This window comes from Labeo rohita, chromosome 4 (assembly GCF_022985175.1).
Source record: "Labeo rohita strain BAU-BD-2019 chromosome 4, IGBB_LRoh.1.0, whole genome shotgun sequence".
Classification (NCBI taxonomy): domain Eukaryota; kingdom Metazoa; phylum Chordata; class Actinopteri; order Cypriniformes; family Cyprinidae; genus Labeo; species Labeo rohita.
Window position 1 is genome coordinate 35,970,174 of NC_066872.1, and position 22,445 is coordinate 35,992,618.

The following is a 22,445-nucleotide window of genomic DNA, read 5'->3' on the forward strand; positions in this document are numbered from 1 at the left end:
CATCATCTGAAAGCTGAATAAATAAGCTTTCCATTAATGTATGGTATGTTATGATAGGGCAATATTTGGAGGGTGCCAAAAAATATAAATATTGAGAAAATCGCCTTTAAAAAGGCCAACTGAAGTTCTTAACAATGCATATTATTAATCAAAAATTACGTTTTGATATATTTACAGTACGAGATTTACAAAATATCTTCATGGAACATGATCATTCCTTAATTTCCTAATGATTTTTGGCATAAAATAAAAATCAATAATTTTGACCCACACAATGTATTTTTGGCTATTGCTACAAATATACCCCAGCGACTTAAGACTGGTTTTGTGGTCTAGGGTCACATTTAGGTCTTCGCAATAAGCATATAAACTAAAGAAAATGTAAAATGAAAAAACAAACCGTATTAAGTTACCTTACAATGTACTATTAAAATTATATTTTAAAAGACCATGAAATATTTAGTTTTAATTCATATGTTGAACATTTTAATTGTTTAAATGTGAAAATTTTGAAGTAAAAGGTATGAATTACCTTGTAATTTACAAAGGAAATGATTATTATACACTGCCAATCAAAGTTTTTGAACCGTAAGTTTTAATGTTTTTTTAAAAAAGTCTCTTATGCTCACCAAGCCCGCATTTATTTGATCCAAAGTACAGCAAAAACAGCAAAATTGTAAATATTTTTCATATTTAACATAATCATTTTCTATTTGAATATATTTTAAAATGTAATTTATTCCTGTGATTTCAAAGCTGAATTTTTAGCATCAATCACACAGTCCTTTAGAAATCATTCTAATATTCTGATTCGCTGCTCAAAAAAAAAAAAAAAAAAATATATATATATATATATATGAAAAGAAAGTTATTTGGTGAAAAGAAAGTTCAGAAGAACAGCATTTATCTCAAATAGATTTTTTTGTGTGTAATGATACAACAGCTTTTTATTTCAGATAACTTATTATTCTTTGGATCTTTTTATACCTGAAAAAATTTAATTTAATTTAAATATTGTTAATAATACTAAATTTATACATTTATAAATAATAAATGTTTCTTAACAGCAAATCAGCATATTAGAATGATTTCTGAAGGAAATTCTTTAAAAAACATAAAAAATCTTACTGTGTAATACATCTTAATATGTATACTTGGTGAAGCCATGGTGAATATATATATAAACCTGCAAAGCATCACATTTTTTATTTTGTTCAAAGACGCTTTGATTCTGGAACGATAATGTAGCTAAAATAAGAATAATGTTTATGATATATGATGTGCCTTTCACAAAACAGCTATCATAAAATGCAAAACAAGTAAAATGCAACAGCCATGCCTTTATAGACAGTCACATTTGTCTTAAAGATGACGTGCATTCAAGCGTAATCACTCACAGAAGCCTGATGTAGGACATCAGAAGCCTGGTATGAACATAATGAGTATCATTATTTATCAGAGTCTGAGCATTGTTTCATTACAAAAATGCTGCAGTTTGTTACAGTGTCAGCTGCAGTATGCGCTTAATTATGATTTATAAAAGACTTTAAAACCATCTATTTCTAAAAGTTTGTTGCAGATATAACTTTAATTTCCAAAACACAATACCGTAAATCACATAAGACTTTTTTAAACCACCGTCAACCACTAATAAAACCATGGCATAACTTCTAATTTAATACCTTGATAGCAGAGCGCTCTGTCAATAACATTCCCATAAGAATCCATAGACATGTAATACTTTGATAATAAACTTTAATTTCAAGTTACATTGGATGGTTCTGAACCATAGAAAACAAGCACATTTCTGTATAAACATATGCATATCAACCAAGTTCGACAAGAACCGAATAACAATTGGGTGTTTGTGGTTTGACTACTGCCAGCTGAGCTTAATATGCAATATTCACTGAAGCAAAACAGATTTACAATTAATAGACAGTTAAACTGATGAACATTCAGCTTCATATTTGAATGCATTTAAGTCGGCTTTCGGGAGTCCAGATTCACAAATCATCGGCGCACTCAGTTCGTAGGGACTTCCCATGGGATACCACAGCTAATCAGGAACAGCTAAACAGGTATACAACAACAACAACAAAAAAAAACACAACTCAGTGGATAATTTAATAGAGAGAGGAACAAAAGGACATTACATTTAGGGATAAATGTTCTGAGTTGTCCGCGTGAACGTCGACGAGTGCATTTGTGACATCCGGGAAGCTCCCCGCCACCACCAGCTCCCACCCAGTCAGAATCAGTGCATGAGAAGAGGGATATTTCAAAAATATCAGAAGCATTAACAGCCACCAGTTAGTGAAGTCATACACAGTTGCTGTATCCTCACAGTCAATAATAAACATGTCAAACCCACACCTGAGATACACTCGGTCAGGTTTGCTATATCTTTCCAATTTTATATATAACTTAGTGTCCTTTCTTGCAATTTTTTAAATTACTTTTGTTTTTGCTCTTTATACTTATTCTAGTACATTAACCAGACATGGACAGACTTACAGAATGGATTTCTAGAAAATATTTTTTTAGCACAAGAGCTATTTTTTATGTCTTTTGACGTGTGTTTTATATTCATTTGTTGAATCTGAAATGAATTCATTGTTTTAATGGCCTGCTGAAAGGCACTGCCACAACACAGGGGAAAAAAGACGCTACTGCCCATCAGTCACACAAGACAGTCCTGTCTAGTTTCTAATAGGGATAGAAATAGAGTAAATAGGGTTAGTCTAGGAGGGAGTTAGCGAAGGACGGAAGGAGGCCTGCTATAGGTACAGCTCGTAGTAATCGTCCAGCTCTTCGTGGAACAAGTCCCACTCATCTTCGGAGTCGGTCACGTCGTCATCGGTCCCGGCAGCCAGAAGCATGAGGAGCATCTCGCTGAGCTCGAACGTCACCATCTCGTCTTCGTTGTCGAAGGAGTCGCTGTTCTCCCGCTCGTCGAAAAGATCCCAGAGTGGCGTCCGTCTGGAGTTCTGCAACACAGATTCCGTTAATGGCTCTGTGATCGAATTCGTGGCACATCATAAATACGATATGCTTTCACGCAATGAAATTTGCAGTTTGGCAACGCCGTTAGGCGTCAGTAGAAGCTTTACCCGGTTTCTTCCGTTGGAGCCGGTTTGTCTCCTCTGGGGTTGAGGCTCTTCCAGACGCCCGTCGGGAAAGGCATGCTTGTAAAAGCAGTTGGCCCCAAACGGACAGGTCCCACGGCCTTCATCAAAATATCGGCATGGTTTACTCCTGGGTATAAAGGTGGACATAACTGATTAGCTCAGGAAATTAACAAAAATTACAGCTCTGTTATTTACTTCTTAAAAGTAACCACGTGTATTAAGACTTGTATGGCTTAATTTAACATACATTATGTCTGTTGTAGAAAACCCATGAAGGATTTACATTATTTGAAAAAAGAATGGGAGGATGCTTGTGGACGAATAAAACTTTCTAAAGACCTGCGTCTTTGTTCTCTCCACTTTAGCCCTGATGCCTTTGAGGCTTTTAACAGACACAGCTACTGAAAGAGCGTACAAGCGACAGAGACAAAAAACACTAGATGCCATCCTGACAGGATGTAAACATGCCGACGCTTGTCATGACGCTGCAGCGACTCAAGGAGTTAGGTTAGACAAAGGTACCGCATTTGGTTTAAGCCTACACTTACCTATCAGCTCTGTCAGTAGCGGTGGTCTACTAAAAGCCTCAAAGGCATCAGGGCTAAAGTGAACAAGATGCAGGTCTTTAGGATGTTTTATTTGTCCACAGGCATCTTCCTATTCTTCTCTCATCTTCTTATCGCTAGGAAATCAGTGAAGACTTGCATTGCTTCTTTTGTTGCCCTTCGACTGAAAGTTACAACTAAAAGTCGCACAATGTGGCATCGTATCAGTATTTTATTTTACAAGCTGTGTGTTCTGAGTTGTGTTGTGGTAAAAATAGCAACAGGTAGCACCAGTAGCTCAGAGATTTTCTTACACTCTTAAAAATAAAGGTGATTCCATAGAAGAACTTTTTTTTGTTAAAGTGGTTCCAAAAAGAACCTTTAACATCTGAAGAACCTTTCTGTTTCACAAATTTCTTCAGATTATAAAAAGGTAAGAAAGAGATGGTTCTTTAAAGAACCTTTGACTGAATGGTTCTTTGTGGAACCAAAAATGGTTCTTCTATGGCATCGCTGTGAAGAACCTTTTAAAGCACGTTTTTTTTAAAGAATGTACTATAGGGAGATGAGAGAGTCTGTATTACTTACTATTGGAGAAAGTGTAATGGCTAACGTGGATGACATGTTCATTAATAACCAAATCAAATTACAGCCTTGACGTCATTGAGTGCGACACTCAATCATCGTTTACGAATACCATAGGAACGAATGAGAAGTGCCGTAAGTTGAATCCCATCTGTCGCAGAAAGTCAGTGACATCTTTTATAAAACAACATTTTTTTCATGGTAAACTCTAAAAATTGTTCAAACCAAAAGTATTGTTTAGTGTTAAACATGCTGAAGATTAGCAGACAGGCTGTCGTCAGCTTTAGCCATTACACTTTTTTGGCTAATGGTTGCAGGCTTGCATTCTAGTGGCTTTGCCAAGTGCAGCCATTTCACATCATCGAAATAATGGTGCCCCCCATAGTTCAAAATATATACAAAAATGTATGGATTTTTAAAATAACGTAAATCTTTCCTGGGTTTTATACTACATATTTCAGTAAGATACATCATTTATGTTATATTAAGCCATACAAGTCTTAATACCCAGGGTCCTTTTTGATGTTACCCTCCACCAAAGGACTACAAAATTGGCCATGTAACACCAACAAAGCAAGACAGAATAGGTTATCATAATTATCATAACCAAATGCCAAATAAGATTTGAAAACTACAGCAGTGGGAAAGAGTTTCAAGGAATAACGACTTCAGAAGATGAATTCAGAAGATCTGGAATGTATTTTACTAGTCATGTGGAAAAAATTTAATAGTGCATATTTCGTAATTTTTCTTTTTACTTTTATCATATAGAAGAGTGGCCAGAATACTCTTCAGAAGGCAAACAACATTAGGGTGAGTAACAGACAGAATTTAATTATTACTTATTTGTTACTATTTAACTAGTATCAGTAAAATTCTCAATTGTGTACCCCATGCCATCCTTGTACTTCTGAATGAGCTGTTGCTTCTCCTCTTTGTCCTCCACCCAGTATTCGCTTGGTATGACAAAGTTCGATGTGATTCGACACTCGGGACAGGACCTGAATAGAAACACATTATTTTGTCAACAAAACTATGGTTTTTCCTTTTTAAACCAGCACTGATCTTTAAAAGAAGAGGTGGACAACTACAATTAGCGATAATAGTCCGAGGCCAACGATTATAATATTTAAAATGATTAAAGATCAATTCCCCAGAATCCCATTCAGCTTAATACACGTTTAATTATCTTAAAGACGGTCTTACTTTATGATCTTGCTCTCGAACTGCTTGGCACTCCGCCATTTCCTGATGCACTTGAGGCAGTAGCAGTGGCTGCAGTTGGAGAGGATGCCGAAACGACGTTCACTGGGGTTGGTTTTCTCAAACACCACCTCCATGCACACGCCACACATCATGTCTTTACTACGCTGGATGGCAAACGAGATTTCCATGTCCTTCTCGTGAGCCTCAATGCAGGCCTGCCGTTAACAAACAATGAGATGTTGCTTTAGAAAACGTAGAGCCTGAGAACAGGATGTCTGTACTCTCACCCTAACACTACTCACCCTGATGTGTTGCGAGCGCTGAGAGGTGTCGGAAGGGTGGAGGACCTGTAGGCCGCACATGTCGCAAACATCACCATGGAGGTAGGCGCAGTTGAGGCCATAGCGACATTCGCCAACGGCGGCGTACGGGCAAAGCTGTTTCTTCATTTCTTTGTTAGCTAGTTCTTTCTCGTACTCCTCTTCGATGAGAGGTCCAGGCCCCTCCAACGGCACTGGGTCAGCTTCAGGGAAACAAAAAGGAAAGATTTTAAGGTTTAGAGACCAAGATAGGAAAGCAACAAAGTTATTGTGGTGTGAGCTGAAAGGAGAAGTTCACTTCCAAGTGAATCTTTGTCATCCAAGATGTTCATGTCTTTCTTTCTTTAGTTGTAAAGAAATTATGAGTACATTCCTGAAATGTTTTATTTAAGAAACATAAGTTCTTTACAACTGAAGAAAGACATGAACATCTTGGATGACAAAGGGGTGAGTAAATTATCTGTAAATGTTTGTTCTGGAAGTGAACAACTTCTTGAAGAAAACTTGTTCAATCAATGTTAGTCAGCCTAAAGATGACATCAGAAATGGTTCAAAATTCAGACCTTCAGATTCTGAAACAAAAATGACCTAAAAGAAGATTTATTGATGTAGTTGGCAGTTTCGTAATATGGTCTACCACGGTAAACGCTGGAAGAACAGCACCTGCTTTCCTGAATGTAGGAGTTTTGGCCGCCACCCAAAGCCTAGGAAAGAAACAGCACTGTTCCTTCAGCTCTTTGCTGATGAAGTCACCCTTAAAGATAAATGTAAGTGGGTCTGGGCCAGCAACACAGAACAAGAGAGCACACTGGTAGAGCACAGCCTGAGCTCTGTTGCGTGTGCAGGGTCAGTCCAAGTTTAGAGAGGGGGATGATTATTTATGCTGCATTATAAAATGGCTAGTTCTGATTGTACGGGCCGCATTTGAAGTAGTCATAAAATGACGATAAATGCACACCTGTGCCCAAACATTCTATAAGAATGTGCTGAGTTGCTACGTTGCTTGGCAACTGTAAAAATCCAACAGTTAATGGGCTACATTATGACATGGGAATGTTATTATAGTATTATTAAATTTATTTTTTATATTTTTAAATGGGCATTTATTCATATATTTTAAGTTTGTATGTGCCTTTGACATTTTTTAATAATTTTAAATTAGTTTTAAAAACATTTATTATTTATTTAATTTTACATTTGTATTTAGCTCTTTTTTTATTTTAGTTTTAGTAATTTTAGTTCTTCCACTTAAACTCCAGTTAGTTGCCAAGGTTTCGATTTCTAATCGAATTTTTGTGTGTGTTTTATTTCAGGGTGATTTCAGTTTATAATTAAACACTGATGCACAGAATTCTTGTTTATAAATGGAATTATTTTTTAAAAAGTGGTATTTTTTTATCATCTTGCAGTAATTTAACCACAGTTTTAAGGTTTAGCGATTTACCATGGTTAAGATGGCTTTACCTTGTCTGTCGGCACAGCATTCCTTGGCGTTCCTCCCAAGGTCATGGGTTCACTACCCAGGGAATGCACATGCTGATAAAATGTTTAGCTTGAATGTAATCGCTTTGGACAAAAGCACTTGCCAAATGCATAAGTGTGATTGCAAAATGAATCTGTGACACTTTACAATAAGGTTTAATTTGTTAATGCATTATATATTAATGAACGAACAATGAGTAATACTTTTACTGCATTTATTAAAGGATTAGTTCACTTCCAGAAATAAAAAAAACAGTCTGATAATTTACTCACCCCCATGTCACATTGCAGAGCTAGTGCAAGATGAGCATTTGTGGTTAAAAAGTATATACATTTGTAGTTTTTGCTAGACAAGACCCTTATTCCCCGCCTGGAATCAGGTACTGCACTTTGTAGCTGCATTGAAACTGCAGTTTGGACCTTCAAACCATTGGTTTCCACTGAAGTCCATTATATGGAGACAAATCCTGGAATGTTTTCCTTAAAAAAACCTTAATTACTTTTCATCTGAAGAAAGAAAGACATGAACATCTTGGATGGCACAGGGGTGAGTAAATTATCATTTTTATTCTGGAAGTGAACTAATCCTAACATTTTAACAAAATGAGCCTTACTGTTGTGTTACTAATTAATTCATTTAAAAAAAAAACTGACTCTGCTTGTCAAAGAATCAGAGTAATAGAATCCAGATACATTTTGTCTTATTTATTTTGCAGGAAGTGAAAATCAGTTCCTTTGTTTCTCATAAACAGCGATGAAAGAGCATGTCACAAAAACAGTCCCCACCACAACAGTGACAGCATTATTGTGCCAAACCAAAAGATTGATCAAACCAATAGATATAAAATAAAAGCCTAATTGTAAGAGAGCCTTCATATTGCACACCGAATGCTTGGCTTATCTGCTGACATCGTGTTTTCACAGATTGTCTTGGCAGTGACAGCTGAACATGTTTCCCTGCTACACTCACCCCTCCCACAGTAGGGCTGCCCTGGCACGAACTCGGCAGCATTGACCCAGTCCACTGCCCCCAAGCCTTGGGGCTTCTCCTGGGCGTCGGTTGTGCCACCTGGCCCATCAGACACGGGATCAGGAGTGCCAGCAAGGGGAGCAGCGGTCAGCGGCACCGACGGCTTAGAACTAGGGACTTCGTCTTGCTTGGCAGGTTTGGTATGTTCATACCTGGGGCACAATGCAAATTTAATGAAAATACAATAAAATGTGGATTGATACACTAGGTGAGCCATGCAATGAAAATGCACCCCTAGGCCTACGAAGTTTATCTCTGAAATAAACGCTGCTAAATGGAAAAACTTGTTCTCTGTGGTCTATAAAATATATGAAATGTAATTACACTTTAGTATAACTATTTAAAAGTAACAAATTTAAGTGAGTGTTGGCTGTTATTAAAACTATGTGCTCTAAAAAACTATTTTAGACAGGATTTAGCACATTATAATCATTAAGCGGCTGGTTGTTTTTTCTGTCTTAGGTGTCGGAGTGTTTCCCACTGGTGATATGTTTTTCTCAAGCTGATACAGTGACAAACCTAAAGAGTGTGTGTGGTTACCATGGTGAGTACATGTCTTGTTCACACTCATAATGCAGCAGTTAGCCTCTTTCAGAAGTGATTAGTTTAAATGCGTAACATTTCCGAGTGGGTTTTACAGTGCAAACGGTCTACAGTCCTAGGCATGCTAATGAAAACACAATGGCTAGACATTTCAAGGCTAAACAATGGAAGAAACCAATCTAGGTAGACAAGTTGACTAGTGTACAAAAACAAGTTTTGTAGTGTTGGGTTGCTTGCATCGCAGGGAATGCTTCAGACAACAGAATTGCTAGTAAGGAACAGCTAGTTTTCACAAGCATTGCTTGTTTAGGACAGTGGTTTTCAAACCGGTCCTGCGAGCAGGACACTGCATTTTTTCTGTGTCTCCCTCATCTATCACACCTGATTCAACTCTTCGGCTCATTAGTAGTGACAGCAAGACCTGAAATGGGTTTGTCAGATATGAGAGACCTTCGGGGGGTGCCCGCAGGACAGTTTGAAAACCACTGGTTTAGGACAATAACCAATCCATCCAGGGTTATGACAAGGTTTTAATTATAAATACAATTAACAAATATTTTATTATTTATATATATATATATATGCCTTTTTTTAATTTATTTAATTTTAATTCAATTTATTTTCACAAAAAACAGAGTTCATGGTACAGTGTTTGTAATAAGTAATGAGTTGCTTATCTCATTATTCATAAGCAATGAGTAATATAAAATCGCATGCAAATGATGTGTATTTATTTTGTAGAACTACTTGTAGAAAACAGGCAATTTAGTAAGTAATATTAAATGAATAATAGGCAATAATCTAATAAATAATTAGAAAACAATTGTCGCTGTTAAATCGATTAATCGAATCCAAAGGTTTGTTCATGTAATATGCATGTGTACTGTGTATATTCACATGTATAAGTATACACATATGTATATATTTAAGAAATGTATGTAAATGGTGTGTATTATTTTGCTGAATATATAAATACACACACATGCATGGATATATTTAGGAAAAATGTTTATATATTATATTTATTTTATATTTTTATCTAATATAATTATATCTATAAAAATATATACATCTATTATACATATTGTCAAAATATATATACTGTATGTGTGATTTTATATATACATAATAAATATACACAGTACACAGATTATGTAAACAAAAGCTTTTATTTTTTATGCGATTAATCATGATTTATCATTGCACAGCACTAAATATATGTAAATTGTAAAAACATGCATATGTATATAATTTAAGATTTATATGCAATATTTAGTTATATGTAATGTAAATACATATATATATATATACACACACACACACACACACACACATACACATTATCTATAAACTATTATTATTATTATTATTATGTAATTTTTTTTGGATGCGATTAGTCGATTTCACAGCACTAAAACAATATATATTAAATAATATATTGAATATATTAAATATGTTAAATAAATAAAACAAAACCTTAAAATAAGAATGACAATACAATTTCTAAATTAAACAACAGAAAACCACATTACAAAAAAAAAAAAATAAAAACATATACAATATGCCATACACTCATAGCATACTATTATTTACCGCAGCTAACAAGCCTGATGCCATTGTCTCAACATACAGTTTAGCATCTGACCTTTATATTTCTCATTATTCCCCATCAAAACACGCTTCAGTGCTTTCCTTAAGCATCCAGAGACCCCTCCATCCTCAAACCTCTCGGGTCGCACAGCCCTATTCTAAACCATTGCGTGTTTGTGTGCGTGTGTCGCCCTGTACGTGGGGGTGGGGGTCGCATAAATAAATGACACGGCGGTGGAAGCACAAGTGGCTACTGCAGAATGGCGGAATGAACCGAATGAACCTGACGGCGGTAGCAACAGCAGCAGAAGGAGACAGAGAGAGAGAGACAGAGATGCATGTTAACACACTGGGGTTATGTAATTGCCATGCAGGCTGCAGAGTGGTGCTCTATTTGGCCCCCAGATTGGTGGGGGTGGACGTGGAGGTGGGGGGTATACATAGAAGGAGACAGCAAAAGACAGAGATAGACACAAAGCAGCAAAGGGGAATCCATCCACAATGAAGCATACTGAAGCATACATTGAGGCCCTTTCCACACACACTTAATGAAAGCTGGCCCCCCCTGTTCCTCGCAAAAAAAAAAACACAGGAATAATGCGGTAAACCCCATATGGGGACAAAAGCATCACTGCACCTCCCCATGCATCTCAAAGCTGACAATACAACTCTGTCAGACATCAATCTAGCCTCCAGACATCATTTACGCTCAAGACCCTGAAACCACAGGAAACACTGGAGTAAGAGGGAGCTCTCGGTCAGATGTAACGCTGTCATAGAACAGCCTCGGCAAACAAAGACATTCCCATACTGCCGAGCTGGGGGCAGCAGTTACTATGGGGATACACTTGACCGCAGACGGATATGAGACAAACATTGTCTGCACTGTCTGGCTCACAGGCTAATTTTTACACTTCTTCTAGCACCAATGCACTTGACTGCATTGGGCAAAGGAGGTCTGTTTGTAGGCCAAACGTATATAAATGCCATTGCATTTGTGTTGCATTCGTTTTGGCATTTAGAAATCTCCAGAGCGCTTTTTGAGTGCACTTAGGTATTAAAACAGCAACATAACACAAATGCATGAAATGCAAACACAACTCGACCTGTAATAGCTATTTTTACATCTCTTAAAGTGACAGTTCAGGCAAAAAAATTAAACCGTCACTCCAAACCTGTACGACCTCATTTGTTTTTTCTCCATACAATGAAACTGTTCATAAACAAAGTTTGGCAGCAAAAACATCTCACACAGACAAAATATTCATTGTGGGTAAACTATCCCTTTAAGAAAGCGCCAAACTCAACAACTTGTTTACAGAAAATTCTGCATCTCAGATATCAAGGGTACGTAATGAAGCAACACACAACACTTCTCAGAAGCCTTGCTTACCGCTACTACATTTAAACACTCACGTGTTACGGCCCCGAAGACGGAAATACAGATTGCATTACCTTTGATGTTATATAATATATCAGCACAGATCTAGTGGGTTGTTTTGAAGCACATTTTGAGTTTCATGTCCTACGTTTTATCACTGTATCTCTTACCTGCAACGGTCCCCAAAAGCACAGCATCCCTTTTGAAAGAACTTGCAGATCATGGTTGGCTTGCAGCTGCTGAGGTCGTGTAAATATCGACAGTTGTCGCCCTCTTTGCAAAGCCCGTGCATGAAATACCTACAAATGAAATGTTTTTTGAGCTTGATGTGATTCATACTGTACAGGATTTTACACATATGAAGGCATGAACAAATGTTGCCTTATGGCATCCTAACATAAAATGAGTAATATCCATGTCTAATAGGTGTCAGACTGTGATTCATAATACACTGCTCACATCATTTACTGTGTAAACAGCTTGACCCAAATAACCTTATAATTGACAACAGTGCTAATGTAAACATTACATATTACTCGGGTTTGAAATCTCAAAAGCACCTACTTGCATTGTATACTATTAGATATGCGGGTAGGAGAAAAGGTTTTGTACAGTCATGACTTGACTAAGATAAAACCTGCTAAATGAAATCATATACATAAATCATCAAAGCTGACACTGACACATTGGCCGCTGCCCAAACTGGTAAACTCAATGTTTTTTTCTTCTTCCTTGAACACTCTTTGCTGTCAAACTCACTGCCATATGTGGTGGACGCAATGCCGTGCTGTTTTTCGCAAACACGGATGTTGCAGAGATAAACACACACAGAGGAAGAAAGGACCGCAAATAGCAGCGGCTGTCGGACTGATCGCTGATCGGTGCGCTACAACAACAAACACACACACACTCATCCAGTTCAGCACAAAGACAGCGGCGCTATCCGATGCTTCGCCATCGACGCACGGACAGGCGGTTGCGTTTTGTGTTTGTGACAGATTCATTTTGCGACAACCGCGTTTCTCGACTGATTTTCACTAACCTGCAGGTTACGTGCTTCGTCCAGCCTCCGATAACTGCTGGAGCCGCTGTTGACGCTGCCGCTGCCTCCGCCATTGCTGTTTATGTTGAAGTCCCAGCACCCGGATCTTCCGGAAAGCGGCTGTTCTGCGCTCGGCCATTTTCGGAAAACCGAAGGCGCTGTGCTTGATCGAGTGTTTTCGGAAAACAAAAACCGCATCGCAATCGGGGTTTTTCGGAAAACCGAAGGCCTTACACGAGTCAGGTGTCTTACCAAAACATTCTAATGCGTGACTGTTGTTAATAAAAGCAGGCGAACAAATTGTTCTCAAATTATAGATTAGCAACCCAACATTTTTGATCATTTTAACAAGCTTAGAATATATTCAAATATTATTTTTCTAAACTAGGGACTTTGTAGTATACAAATTAGTGTTCAGCTACTTGAAGTATATTATTAGAATATTATACACTACCAGTCAAAAGTTTTTGAACAGTAAGATTTTTAATGTTTTTTTTTTTGTTTGTTTGTTTTTAAGTCTCTTCTGCTCACCAAGCCTGCATTTATTTAATCCCCAAAGTACAGCAAAAACAGTAAAATTTTGAAATATTTTTACTATTTTAAAATAACTGTTTCTATTATATATATTTTAAAATGTAATTTATTGCTGTGATCAAAACTGAATTTTCAGCATCATTACTTCAATCTTCAGTGTCACATGATCATTCAGAAATCAGTCTAATATGCTCATTTTTTTATCATCAATATTTAAACAGTTATGTATTTTTTTTTCAGGATTCTTTGATGAATAGAAAGAGCTAAAGATCAGCGTTCATCTGAAATAAAAAGCTTTAAATTGATTAAAAGTGATTGTAAAGACATTTATAATGTTATAAAAGATTTATATTTCAGATAAGTGCTGCTCTTCTGAACTTTCTATTCATTAAAGAAACCTGAAAAAATTCTACTCCGCTGTTCTCCACATATTAATAATAATAATAATAATAATAAATGTTTTTTGAGCAGCAAATCAGAATATCAGAATGATACTGTGACTGGAGTAGGGAGGCTAAAAATTGAAATCACATGAATAAATTACATTTCAAAATATATTCAAATATTTCAAACTAAAACTATTTTAAAATTGGACTGTTTTTGCTGTGCTTTGGATCAAAGAAATGCAGGCTTGGTGAGCAGAAGAGACTTCTTTGAAGACATTAAAAATGTTATTTTTCCAAAACTTTTGACTGGTAGTGTATACGACATATAAAAACCGTAACATGTAGGGTAATCACCACATAATCGAAGATTATAGCATTTGATCTGCATTCTTTAAAAATGAAGTGTAATTTCCAAGCTAACTTACTTTAAATTCTATCATATTAGGTAACCGCAGACTGCTTTTCAATTACTCTGAAAACCAGACAGAATTAGGATATTGCTTTTTCTTGTTTCATAAATCAACCAATCTTTCCTGTCACGGTTCCTGCTTCGAACTTTATGGAGAGTTTACACATAAATGCCAAAACCCACTATTAGTTACTAAATATTACACACTTCAAACACAGCAAAGAGAAAGGGAAGATATTGCGATGTTTTGCTGGGAATTTTGAAAAGCACACTTTTTCCAAATCAAATAAAAAAATAAGTCCTTTTAGGTCACAGATGTACGCTCTAAAAAACACTGGGTTAAAAACAACCCAATCTGGGTTATGTGTAACCCGGAATAACTGATTGATTTAAAATTGAACGATATACAGCACAGTAATGATTTTATAGATAAAACAACATATACAAAAACCTGTATTTTACTGAAGACATGCATCAATTTGCTGTGTGCTAGAACTGGCCACAAATCCAAACACTGGATTGTTACAATTGACCCAGGAGCACATTTGACCCCAAACACTAAAAAAAATAACCCAAAAAAATTACCCAAACTCAGCATTTGGGTTAAAAAAGTAACTAGAGCGTAATAATCTAAATTACATCCAAATCAAATTTGTCAAAACTGAGGTGGTGATTACGCTTTTTAAGCAGGTTCTTGAGAAGACAAGAGCACGAATTTGTTCTGAAGAAATGTTTTTAAAATATATTTTAATACATATATTCATCTTCTTTTGTTAATCAATTAACTTCATAATATAAATAAAAGGGCATAATCACATGTCAGTGGTAAATAGCTTTTCTTGTAAGACAGTAGTAAAGGAAAGTCCCTCCACTGGTTCCTTTTACACCTGACCATAGCAATGTCACCATGCTGGTTGTTTCTCTCTCCTGAAACCATTATCAATGTGACTGGTGTTATAAATTTTAAATCTCATTATTAGTCAAATCCCTGGCAGCCTCTGTTTATTTATTTATTTATTTAGACGATTATTTTGTATTTACATTTAATTAGTGCATTAACATTTTCAGTCAAATTCAAACCGTTTTAGTGCTCGCCCCTCTCTCTCTCTCTCTCTCTCTCTCTCTACTCACCCCCACTATATAAATAGAGTAGATACCACTAATAGAAAGTGTTGCGACTAGAGCTTTAACGTAAGCATCAACGTGAGTATGTAAATATGCAAATGTGCAGTCAAAAGGTAAGTCATGTTAAAGTGTGACGTTTCAGTAATGAAACTAAACTAACTAAGATTTGTGGTTGATACATTTACTATAAATCCTGTTAGATGATTTGTACATTTTTACCAATTTAAAGGTTTTACCTCTGGGCATTTAGAGAAGTTGAGTGTCGTGCATTTAGGGAAGTTCAAGTGTTCAGGAAATTACCATTGTGTAATTTTTTTTTTTTTTTTTAATATGCGCAGGTGCGGTTTTATAAGGCCACATAATCACAGCAGAGCTCGAGCTGTATTTACTGAAGAACAAATGTCATGTTTCATATCTAAGGTAAATGAACATTTTAATTTATTTATTTGTTTATTATCTCTATTTGGTGTCAAAGCAAGTGTATAGCAGTTATTTAATGTTTTACTGATGTTCTAAAATAAAAATAATCTATAGTACAGGAAACTGTAAAACATTATTTTATGTTATTATATTATTATATATTATATGTCTTTATTGTGTATATACCATTTTTATGATATTATTTAGCATTTATTTTATTTATTATTACCCTAGTGTTTGTGCATTATCTATTCAGTTGCACATTTACATTTAATTAATTCATGATTTAACACATACAAACTTTTTTATCTTCAGAGGATGTTGTCTACCGTTTGGCCTGTGCTTAGCTCATATCTCTTCCTGATTTCGTTCAAAGCACGTGGTGAAGAAGTTGGATATTGTTCCACTTTGACAGAGCACACAAAAGATCTTTCAAACAGTAACCTAACAAGGATACCATCACATTTATCAAGCAGCATAGAGTCCCTAGACGTATCACACAACAACATCTCCAGCATTGTTCACGCTGACCTTTCCAGTTTAACCCATCTCTGCTTCCTCAAAGTCACACACTGTGAACTTCAGTATATCTCGCCTGATGCCTTCAGCAGCAACTCTGAAATGAAAGTACTGAATATCTCCTACAACCATCTGAGCGTCATTCCTGATTCCTTGCATTTGCCCCAGCTAAGGATTCTAGACCTCTCCAGCAATGTATATCCTAGCTATGCACTTCCAGAGTCATATGGTAACTTAAGTTACCTTTCCATCCTTGGGATCGGTAGTAAACACGCTAGTTCCGTTAATGTGGATGACTTGGTTCCTCTTCAAAACATCCGTTTGAAAAAACTCATATTTGGGGATGGAACAGAATTACGAAACTATGAAAATGGCTCTTTTTTGCAACTCAAATCGTTACGGGAAGTAGTTCTGAAAGTAAGTTTTTGCCAGCGTTTTGACATTTTCACTAACATAATCATTGATTTGGACCAAACCCAAACCAAAAAAATTCAGCTCGTCAAGTTATTTCCAGACCAGTGCGACATCAAGACTGATCCTTTCATGGCTTTTAAAGATTTGCGTGTCCTCAGTGACTTAAGCATCGCAGACACCTGGCTAAACAGCTCTGTGATGGTGAAACTGTTCAAAAATGTTTGGAAATCATCTTTTGAGGAAACCGTTTTTTTAAACATTACTTACAATGAAGACACTCCTGAGGGTTTCCAGTTACCAAAGCAGAATCACACCACAAATCTACGAGCATTCGTACTTGATGGCGTACATCACCATCAGTACCACTACCCTACGTTTAACGTGAGTATGGAACTAGTCAACAAACTAACCTACCTGAAGTTCTCTGGTACTGGAATGAATATTCTTCCATGCAATCTAATTTCAGCCATAAAGTCTCTGCAGGTCTTAGACCTGTCAAACAACCTCTTGGATGAAAGTGGCTTCTGGTGGATTGGTTGCTCATCACATAAAGTGTTTCCATCCTTGAGGAAACTCTCGCTAAGCCATAACCGATTCAAAGACCTGGCTGAGATTGCCAAAAAAGTCAATGATATGAAGTTCTTAGAGTCTCTTGATTTGAGTTTCAACTCTATTTCTATTGGCAAACCGTGTTTTTGGCCGCCCCACCTGATTGAGTTGAGCCTCAGCCACAATAATCTAGGAAACAACGTATTTCACTATCTATCTCCGTACTTTCAGAAGATAGACCTGTCGAAGACAGGCATAAGTGTTCTTCCTTTAAATACAGAATCATTGTTTCCCAAACTAATGTACCTCTATTTGAGTTTTAACAGCATACAGGTTATCCCACCAGATCTTCTGCCTCCTACGTTAGTAAGCCTGCACATTGACCAGAACGCGATTACTTTCATCAGCCAGAAGTCATTGGAAGGTTTGCCCAAGCTGAAGACATTGAAAGCCGGCCACAATCCATTTAGCTGTGATTGCAATTCCTTTTGGTTCATGACTGCATTTAATAAATCACTTCTCTCAGACTGGCCTCAGGATTACACTTGCAGCACCCCGCCGTCGCTTTCCGGCCGGCGTTTGGAGACCTATGAGCACGGATGGCTGTCTTGTCAACCTGGCTTGCAGGCTACTGTGGTTCTTTCAGTGTTATTTATGGTAGGGATTGCTCTGGCCATCACTGTTTATGCTTGTGATGGTGTTTGGTACACCAAAATGCTTTGGGTTTGGATACGTATGAAAAGGAGAGGCTACAAGAGGGCCGATCGACTGCTAAATGCCACCTTCCGCTACCATGCCTTCATTTCCTACAGCCAACATGACTCAGCCTGGGTGGGATCTCAGTTGGTACCTGAATTGGAAAGGTCAGGCCTGTCTCTTTGCGTCCATGAGAGAGATTTCGAACCTGGGAAGTGGATTGTGGACAATATAATCCATTGTGTGGAGGACAGCTACAAGAGCCTCTTCATCCTGTCCAAACACTTTGTGCAAAGTGAGTGGTGCAACTATGAGTTGTTCTTCGCCCAGCACAGGGCGATCAGTGTGAACGACGACTCTCTGGTGTTTGTTTTGTTGGAGCCTATACCAACAGACTCTCTGCCTAAGAAGTTTCTGAAGTTAAGAAGGCTGCTGAGGCGGAAGACATACCTGGAGTGGCCGGCAGATGAACGCAAGCAACGAGTATTCTGGTGCAATCTTAAAGCTATTCTGCAGACTGTAGACCAGAGCAGGATTTTAAAGGACATGGCTACAGACATTGCTGAAATGTGTCCTCTACTGCCTGTTCAAGATTGAAATTCTGTTTATCATTTGAAAATATCATAATACTGTAAATAAAAATGTGATTTACAAAAAAAACGTTTTTGGCTTGCATGAACCTACAGTATTCTGTTCATTGTTTGGATACTTTCATTTCTGTTTAAACTATGAATATGTTCTTTGTTTAGACTCAGATAGCCAGCCCAGAAAATGTGTACATGAATTGTATTCTTTCTAAAAAACCCTGGCCTACATCTCCACCTACTGTTGAACTTCAGAGAGAAGTGGTGCAAACTTGTATTTTTAAACTTGATAAGCTCAAGTTTTCAATACTAATGCTATACTACTATACTATGTCCTGAACATTTGTTCAGTGATGTAATAATAAAGATAATAATAATAAAAACAAAAACACTGATATAGGGCAAACTGAGGGAAGCTGTTCAACTTTTTACTCCAGTTGTTGTTGTTTTATTATTATTATTATTGTTATTATTATTTTTATCATTATCATTATCATTATCATTAAATAAATGATTATTATTATTATTATTAACTAAATTATTATTATTGTTATTAAATAAATCATTATTTAAATAATTATTTTAATAAATCATATTCAACATTTATTATTATTATTATTATTATTATTAATTGTTATTATTATGAAACTATTTAAAGAAATAATAATAATAATACAAATAAAAATACAAGGGCAAACTGTGGCTGTAACGTAGGGAGTGAGGCGAGAGACGAGCGGATCCATTCGCAAACTTTTATTGTAAGGACGTGACAAAGACATGGTAAAAGGCAGGCAGGGTCGAACAACGGCAGACAGGTGTATGGACAGCGAGACAAGAGTAAACCGTAACAGGCGAGGGTCAATCCAGCGGCGAACGTTATCCGAGAGGGGCTAGGCAAGAGAGTGGTCAGACAAGCGAGAGATCAAAACAACAAGGCAAACAAGGTAACTAGACGGGGAAAACTAGGAGAAACGCTTCGTATGAAAGATAAACAATACAATCCAATACTCGGCGAGGAGTGACAGGAAGACCGGGGTATTTATACAGTCTCTGATTGGACAGGAGGAAGTGCAATGGCTGATGGGGAGTGTAGTCCGGGGTGTAGTGTGGCAGTCCGTGCGTGACAAAACGCAAGAGCGACATCTGGTGGTGAGCGGTCCGCAGCTCACCGACCAGATCATGACATAGCCCCCCCCCAAAGAGCGGCTTCCAGACGCTCCAACAGAACAACAGTCCATGGGAGTGGTGGGGAGGGAGCGAGACAGGGTGAGGGTTGGAGGGCCAGGCCCCTGCGGAGGACCCGGTGATTGAGGCAGGACCGGCAGAGCGGGAGCCCTCCAGGGCGGAGCCGGAGGCGGAGCAGGCAATGCAAGAGCCCTCCAGGACTGAGCCGGTGGAGCCCTCCAGGGCGGAGCAGATGGTGCTAGAGCCCTCCAGGGCGGAGCCGAAGGCAGAGCAGACGACGCTAGAGCCCTCCAGGGCGGAGCCGGTGGAGCCCTCCAGGGCGGAGCCTGAGGCGGAACAGGCGGCGCTAGAGCCCACCAGGGCGGAGCCGGAGGCTGAGCAGGCAGTGCAAGAGCCCTCCAGGGTGGAGCCAGAGGCAGGGCAGGCGACGCTAGAGCCCTCCAGGGCGGAGCCGGAGGCCGAACAGGTGGCACTAGAGCCCTCCAGGGTGGAGCCGGAGGCGGAGTAGGAGGCGCAGCAGCCCTGCGGGCGCAACAGGAATCTGCATCACGCTCTGGGACCTGGGGAGAGCAGGGACAGAGGAGGCAGACAGAATAGAGGGAGAAGCCGCAGCAGCCCTCCGGGCGGAACAGGAGGCGGAGCAGCCCTCCGAGGCGGAGCAGCCCTCCGGGCGGAACAGGAGGCGGAGCAGCCCTCCGGGCGGAACAGGAGGCGGAGCAGCCCTCCGGGCGGAACAGGAGGCGGAGCAGCCCTCCGGGCGGAACAGGAGGCGGAGCAGCCCTCCGGGCGGAACAGGAGGCTGCGTCATTGACTGGGACCTGGGGAGAACAGTGACAGAGGATGCAGACAGGAAAAAGGGAGAAGCAGAGAGTTTGGTGGTTAACGCCCCCTCCGTAAGAGGTTCTACGGCCGGCGCCGACACCTCTGGAGGCATTGGCGCAGCTTCTCCGACGGGGAAGGCCTCTGAAGCAGACTTGAGACCATACGGGACCTCTGAAGAAAGCCTGTGATCAAATGGGAGCTCTGCAGCAGGCTTGTGATCAGGTGAGAGCTCTGGTGCAGGCTTGTGATCAGACGAGAGCTCTGGTGCAGGCTTGTGATCAGACGAGAGCTCTGGTGCTGACCTGGGAACAGGCGTGTCCTCAGGAGCACAGTGGGCCGCCCACACACACCACATGGCCACTGCCACTAAGGGAAGAGCAGCAGCGATGACGTCACTTGGCTTGTGGGGATCTGCTGTAACGTGGCTTGACTCAGGAACAACATGGCTTGACTCGTGGGGCACAGCTGTGACTGGGCTTGACTCAAGGAGAACGGCAGCTGTGCTTTGACCTGACTCAGTTGCTTGACCGGACTTGGAAGCTTGACTTGACCCTGGGGTAGCAGCCGCGACGTGAAGGAGCGCCACTTTAGCTGCCCATACGGCCCTTAGGGGTGAGTCCAGCACGTGGGCCATCATAAGCCGTGGTCTTGGGATGTCAGGAGAGACGTGACCGGACTCAAGAACCACGGCTGCAACTTTGCTTGACTCAGGAACAGCCGCTGTTATGTGACTTGACTCAGAAACCGCGTCAGGAAGTGCGGCCATGATGGGTGCAGACTCGGGTGCAAAAGACATGACGTGAACAGGCTGTGGCTTGGCTGACGAGGCGTTAGCAGGCTTTGACGTAGCGCCCATCTTGTGCAGTGGCTCTGGCGTGGCAGCCATCTTGTGCAGTGGCTCTGGCGTGGCAGCCATCTTGTGCAGTGGCTCTGGCGTGGCAGCCATCTTGTGCAGTGGCTCTGGCGTGGCAGCCATCTTGTGCAGTGGCTCTGGCGTGGCAGCCATCTTGTGCAGTGGCTCTGGCGTGGCAGCCATCTTGTGCAGTGGCTCTGGCGTGGCAGCCATCTTGTGCAGTGGCTCTGGCTCAGGATTGATGGCTGTAATTTGACTTGAGACAGAAGCGACAACTGTAACTTGACTTGACATAGTATCAACAGCTCTGACTTGACTTGACACAGGAAACACAGTTTTAATTTCACTTGCCTTAGAAAGAGCAGCGCTGACTTGACTTGGTGCAGGAAACACAGCTCCAGCGTGACTTGGCTCTGGCATGGCAGCTGTGACGTGACGGAGCTCTGTTTTCGCCGCCATTGCTCGAGCGCGCTCCGACACGGCCGCCATCTCACGAGCGATCCAGGCGGCAAATGTGTCCGTGGCTTCGCGCTCCGGCGCGGCCACCATTCCGTCAGCGGGATGCGTGGCCGCCATTACCGCGTTGTCGCGTTCCTCCTCCGCGACACCCACAGTAAACGGCGATCCCACACACAACAAAACATAATCCAGAAAACGCTCAAGGGAAGAACGCGGAGCCTCACGACGGAGCCGTGAGTTGAGCGGCTGATTCATGCCCTCGTGAAACAGATCTATTAAAACACAGTCTGGGAGATCGGAGTAATGGGCAATGTCCAGAAATTCTTGGATGTAGCCCTCGAGCGTTCGTGTGCCCTGCTCGAGGGCTAACAACAGTTTTGTGGTGTTCATACCTGCGTGGCGTCCGGATGAGAAGTTGCTGGATCCTGTAGTGGCCGAGTATTCTGTAACGTAGGGAGTGAGGCGAGAGACGAGCGGATCCATTCGCAAACTTTTATTGTAAGGACGTGACAAAGACATGGTAAAAGGCAGGCAGGGTCGAACAACGGCAGACAGGTGTATGGACAGCGAGACAAGAGTAAACCGTAACAGGCGAGGGTCAATCCAGCGGCGAACGTTATCCGAGAGGGGCTAGG

General features: G+C 39.8%; 2 protein-coding genes across 3 annotated transcripts; one reads left to right on the forward strand and one right to left on the reverse strand.

The window, feature by feature from the left end:
• Positions 1-1,738: 1,738 nt before the first annotated feature.
• mkrn1 (makorin, ring finger protein, 1) lies at positions 1,739-12,994 on the reverse strand. The gene is made up of 8 exons (XM_051107282.1): positions 12,856-12,994; positions 11,984-12,112; positions 8,240-8,451; positions 5,770-5,990; positions 5,468-5,682; positions 5,152-5,262; positions 3,114-3,258; positions 1,739-2,990 (listed from the first exon to the last, which is right to left on the reverse strand). Exons 1-8 carry the CDS (start codon positions 12,927-12,929, stop codon positions 2,781-2,783), a joined length of 1,317 nt encoding a protein of 438 aa, XP_050963239.1. The 5' UTR covers positions 12,930-12,994; the 3' UTR covers positions 1,739-2,780.
• Positions 8,758-18,549, forward strand: LOC127163822 (toll-like receptor 1). Of its 2 annotated transcripts, none has more exons than XM_051107278.1 (3): positions 8,758-8,843; positions 15,648-15,729; positions 16,045-18,549. In XM_051107278.1, the coding sequence occupies exons 2-3, from the start codon at positions 15,709-15,711 to the stop codon at positions 18,502-18,504; spliced, it is 2,481 nt and encodes an 826-aa protein (XP_050963235.1). In that variant the 5' UTR covers positions 8,758-8,843; positions 15,648-15,708; the 3' UTR covers positions 18,505-18,549. The 2 variants fall into 2 exon arrangements, with proteins under 2 accessions (XP_050963235.1, XP_050963237.1); XM_051107280.1 differs by lacking the exon at positions 8,758-8,843 and adding an exon at positions 15,364-15,422.
• The last annotated feature ends 3,896 nt before the right edge of the window (positions 18,550-22,445 follow it).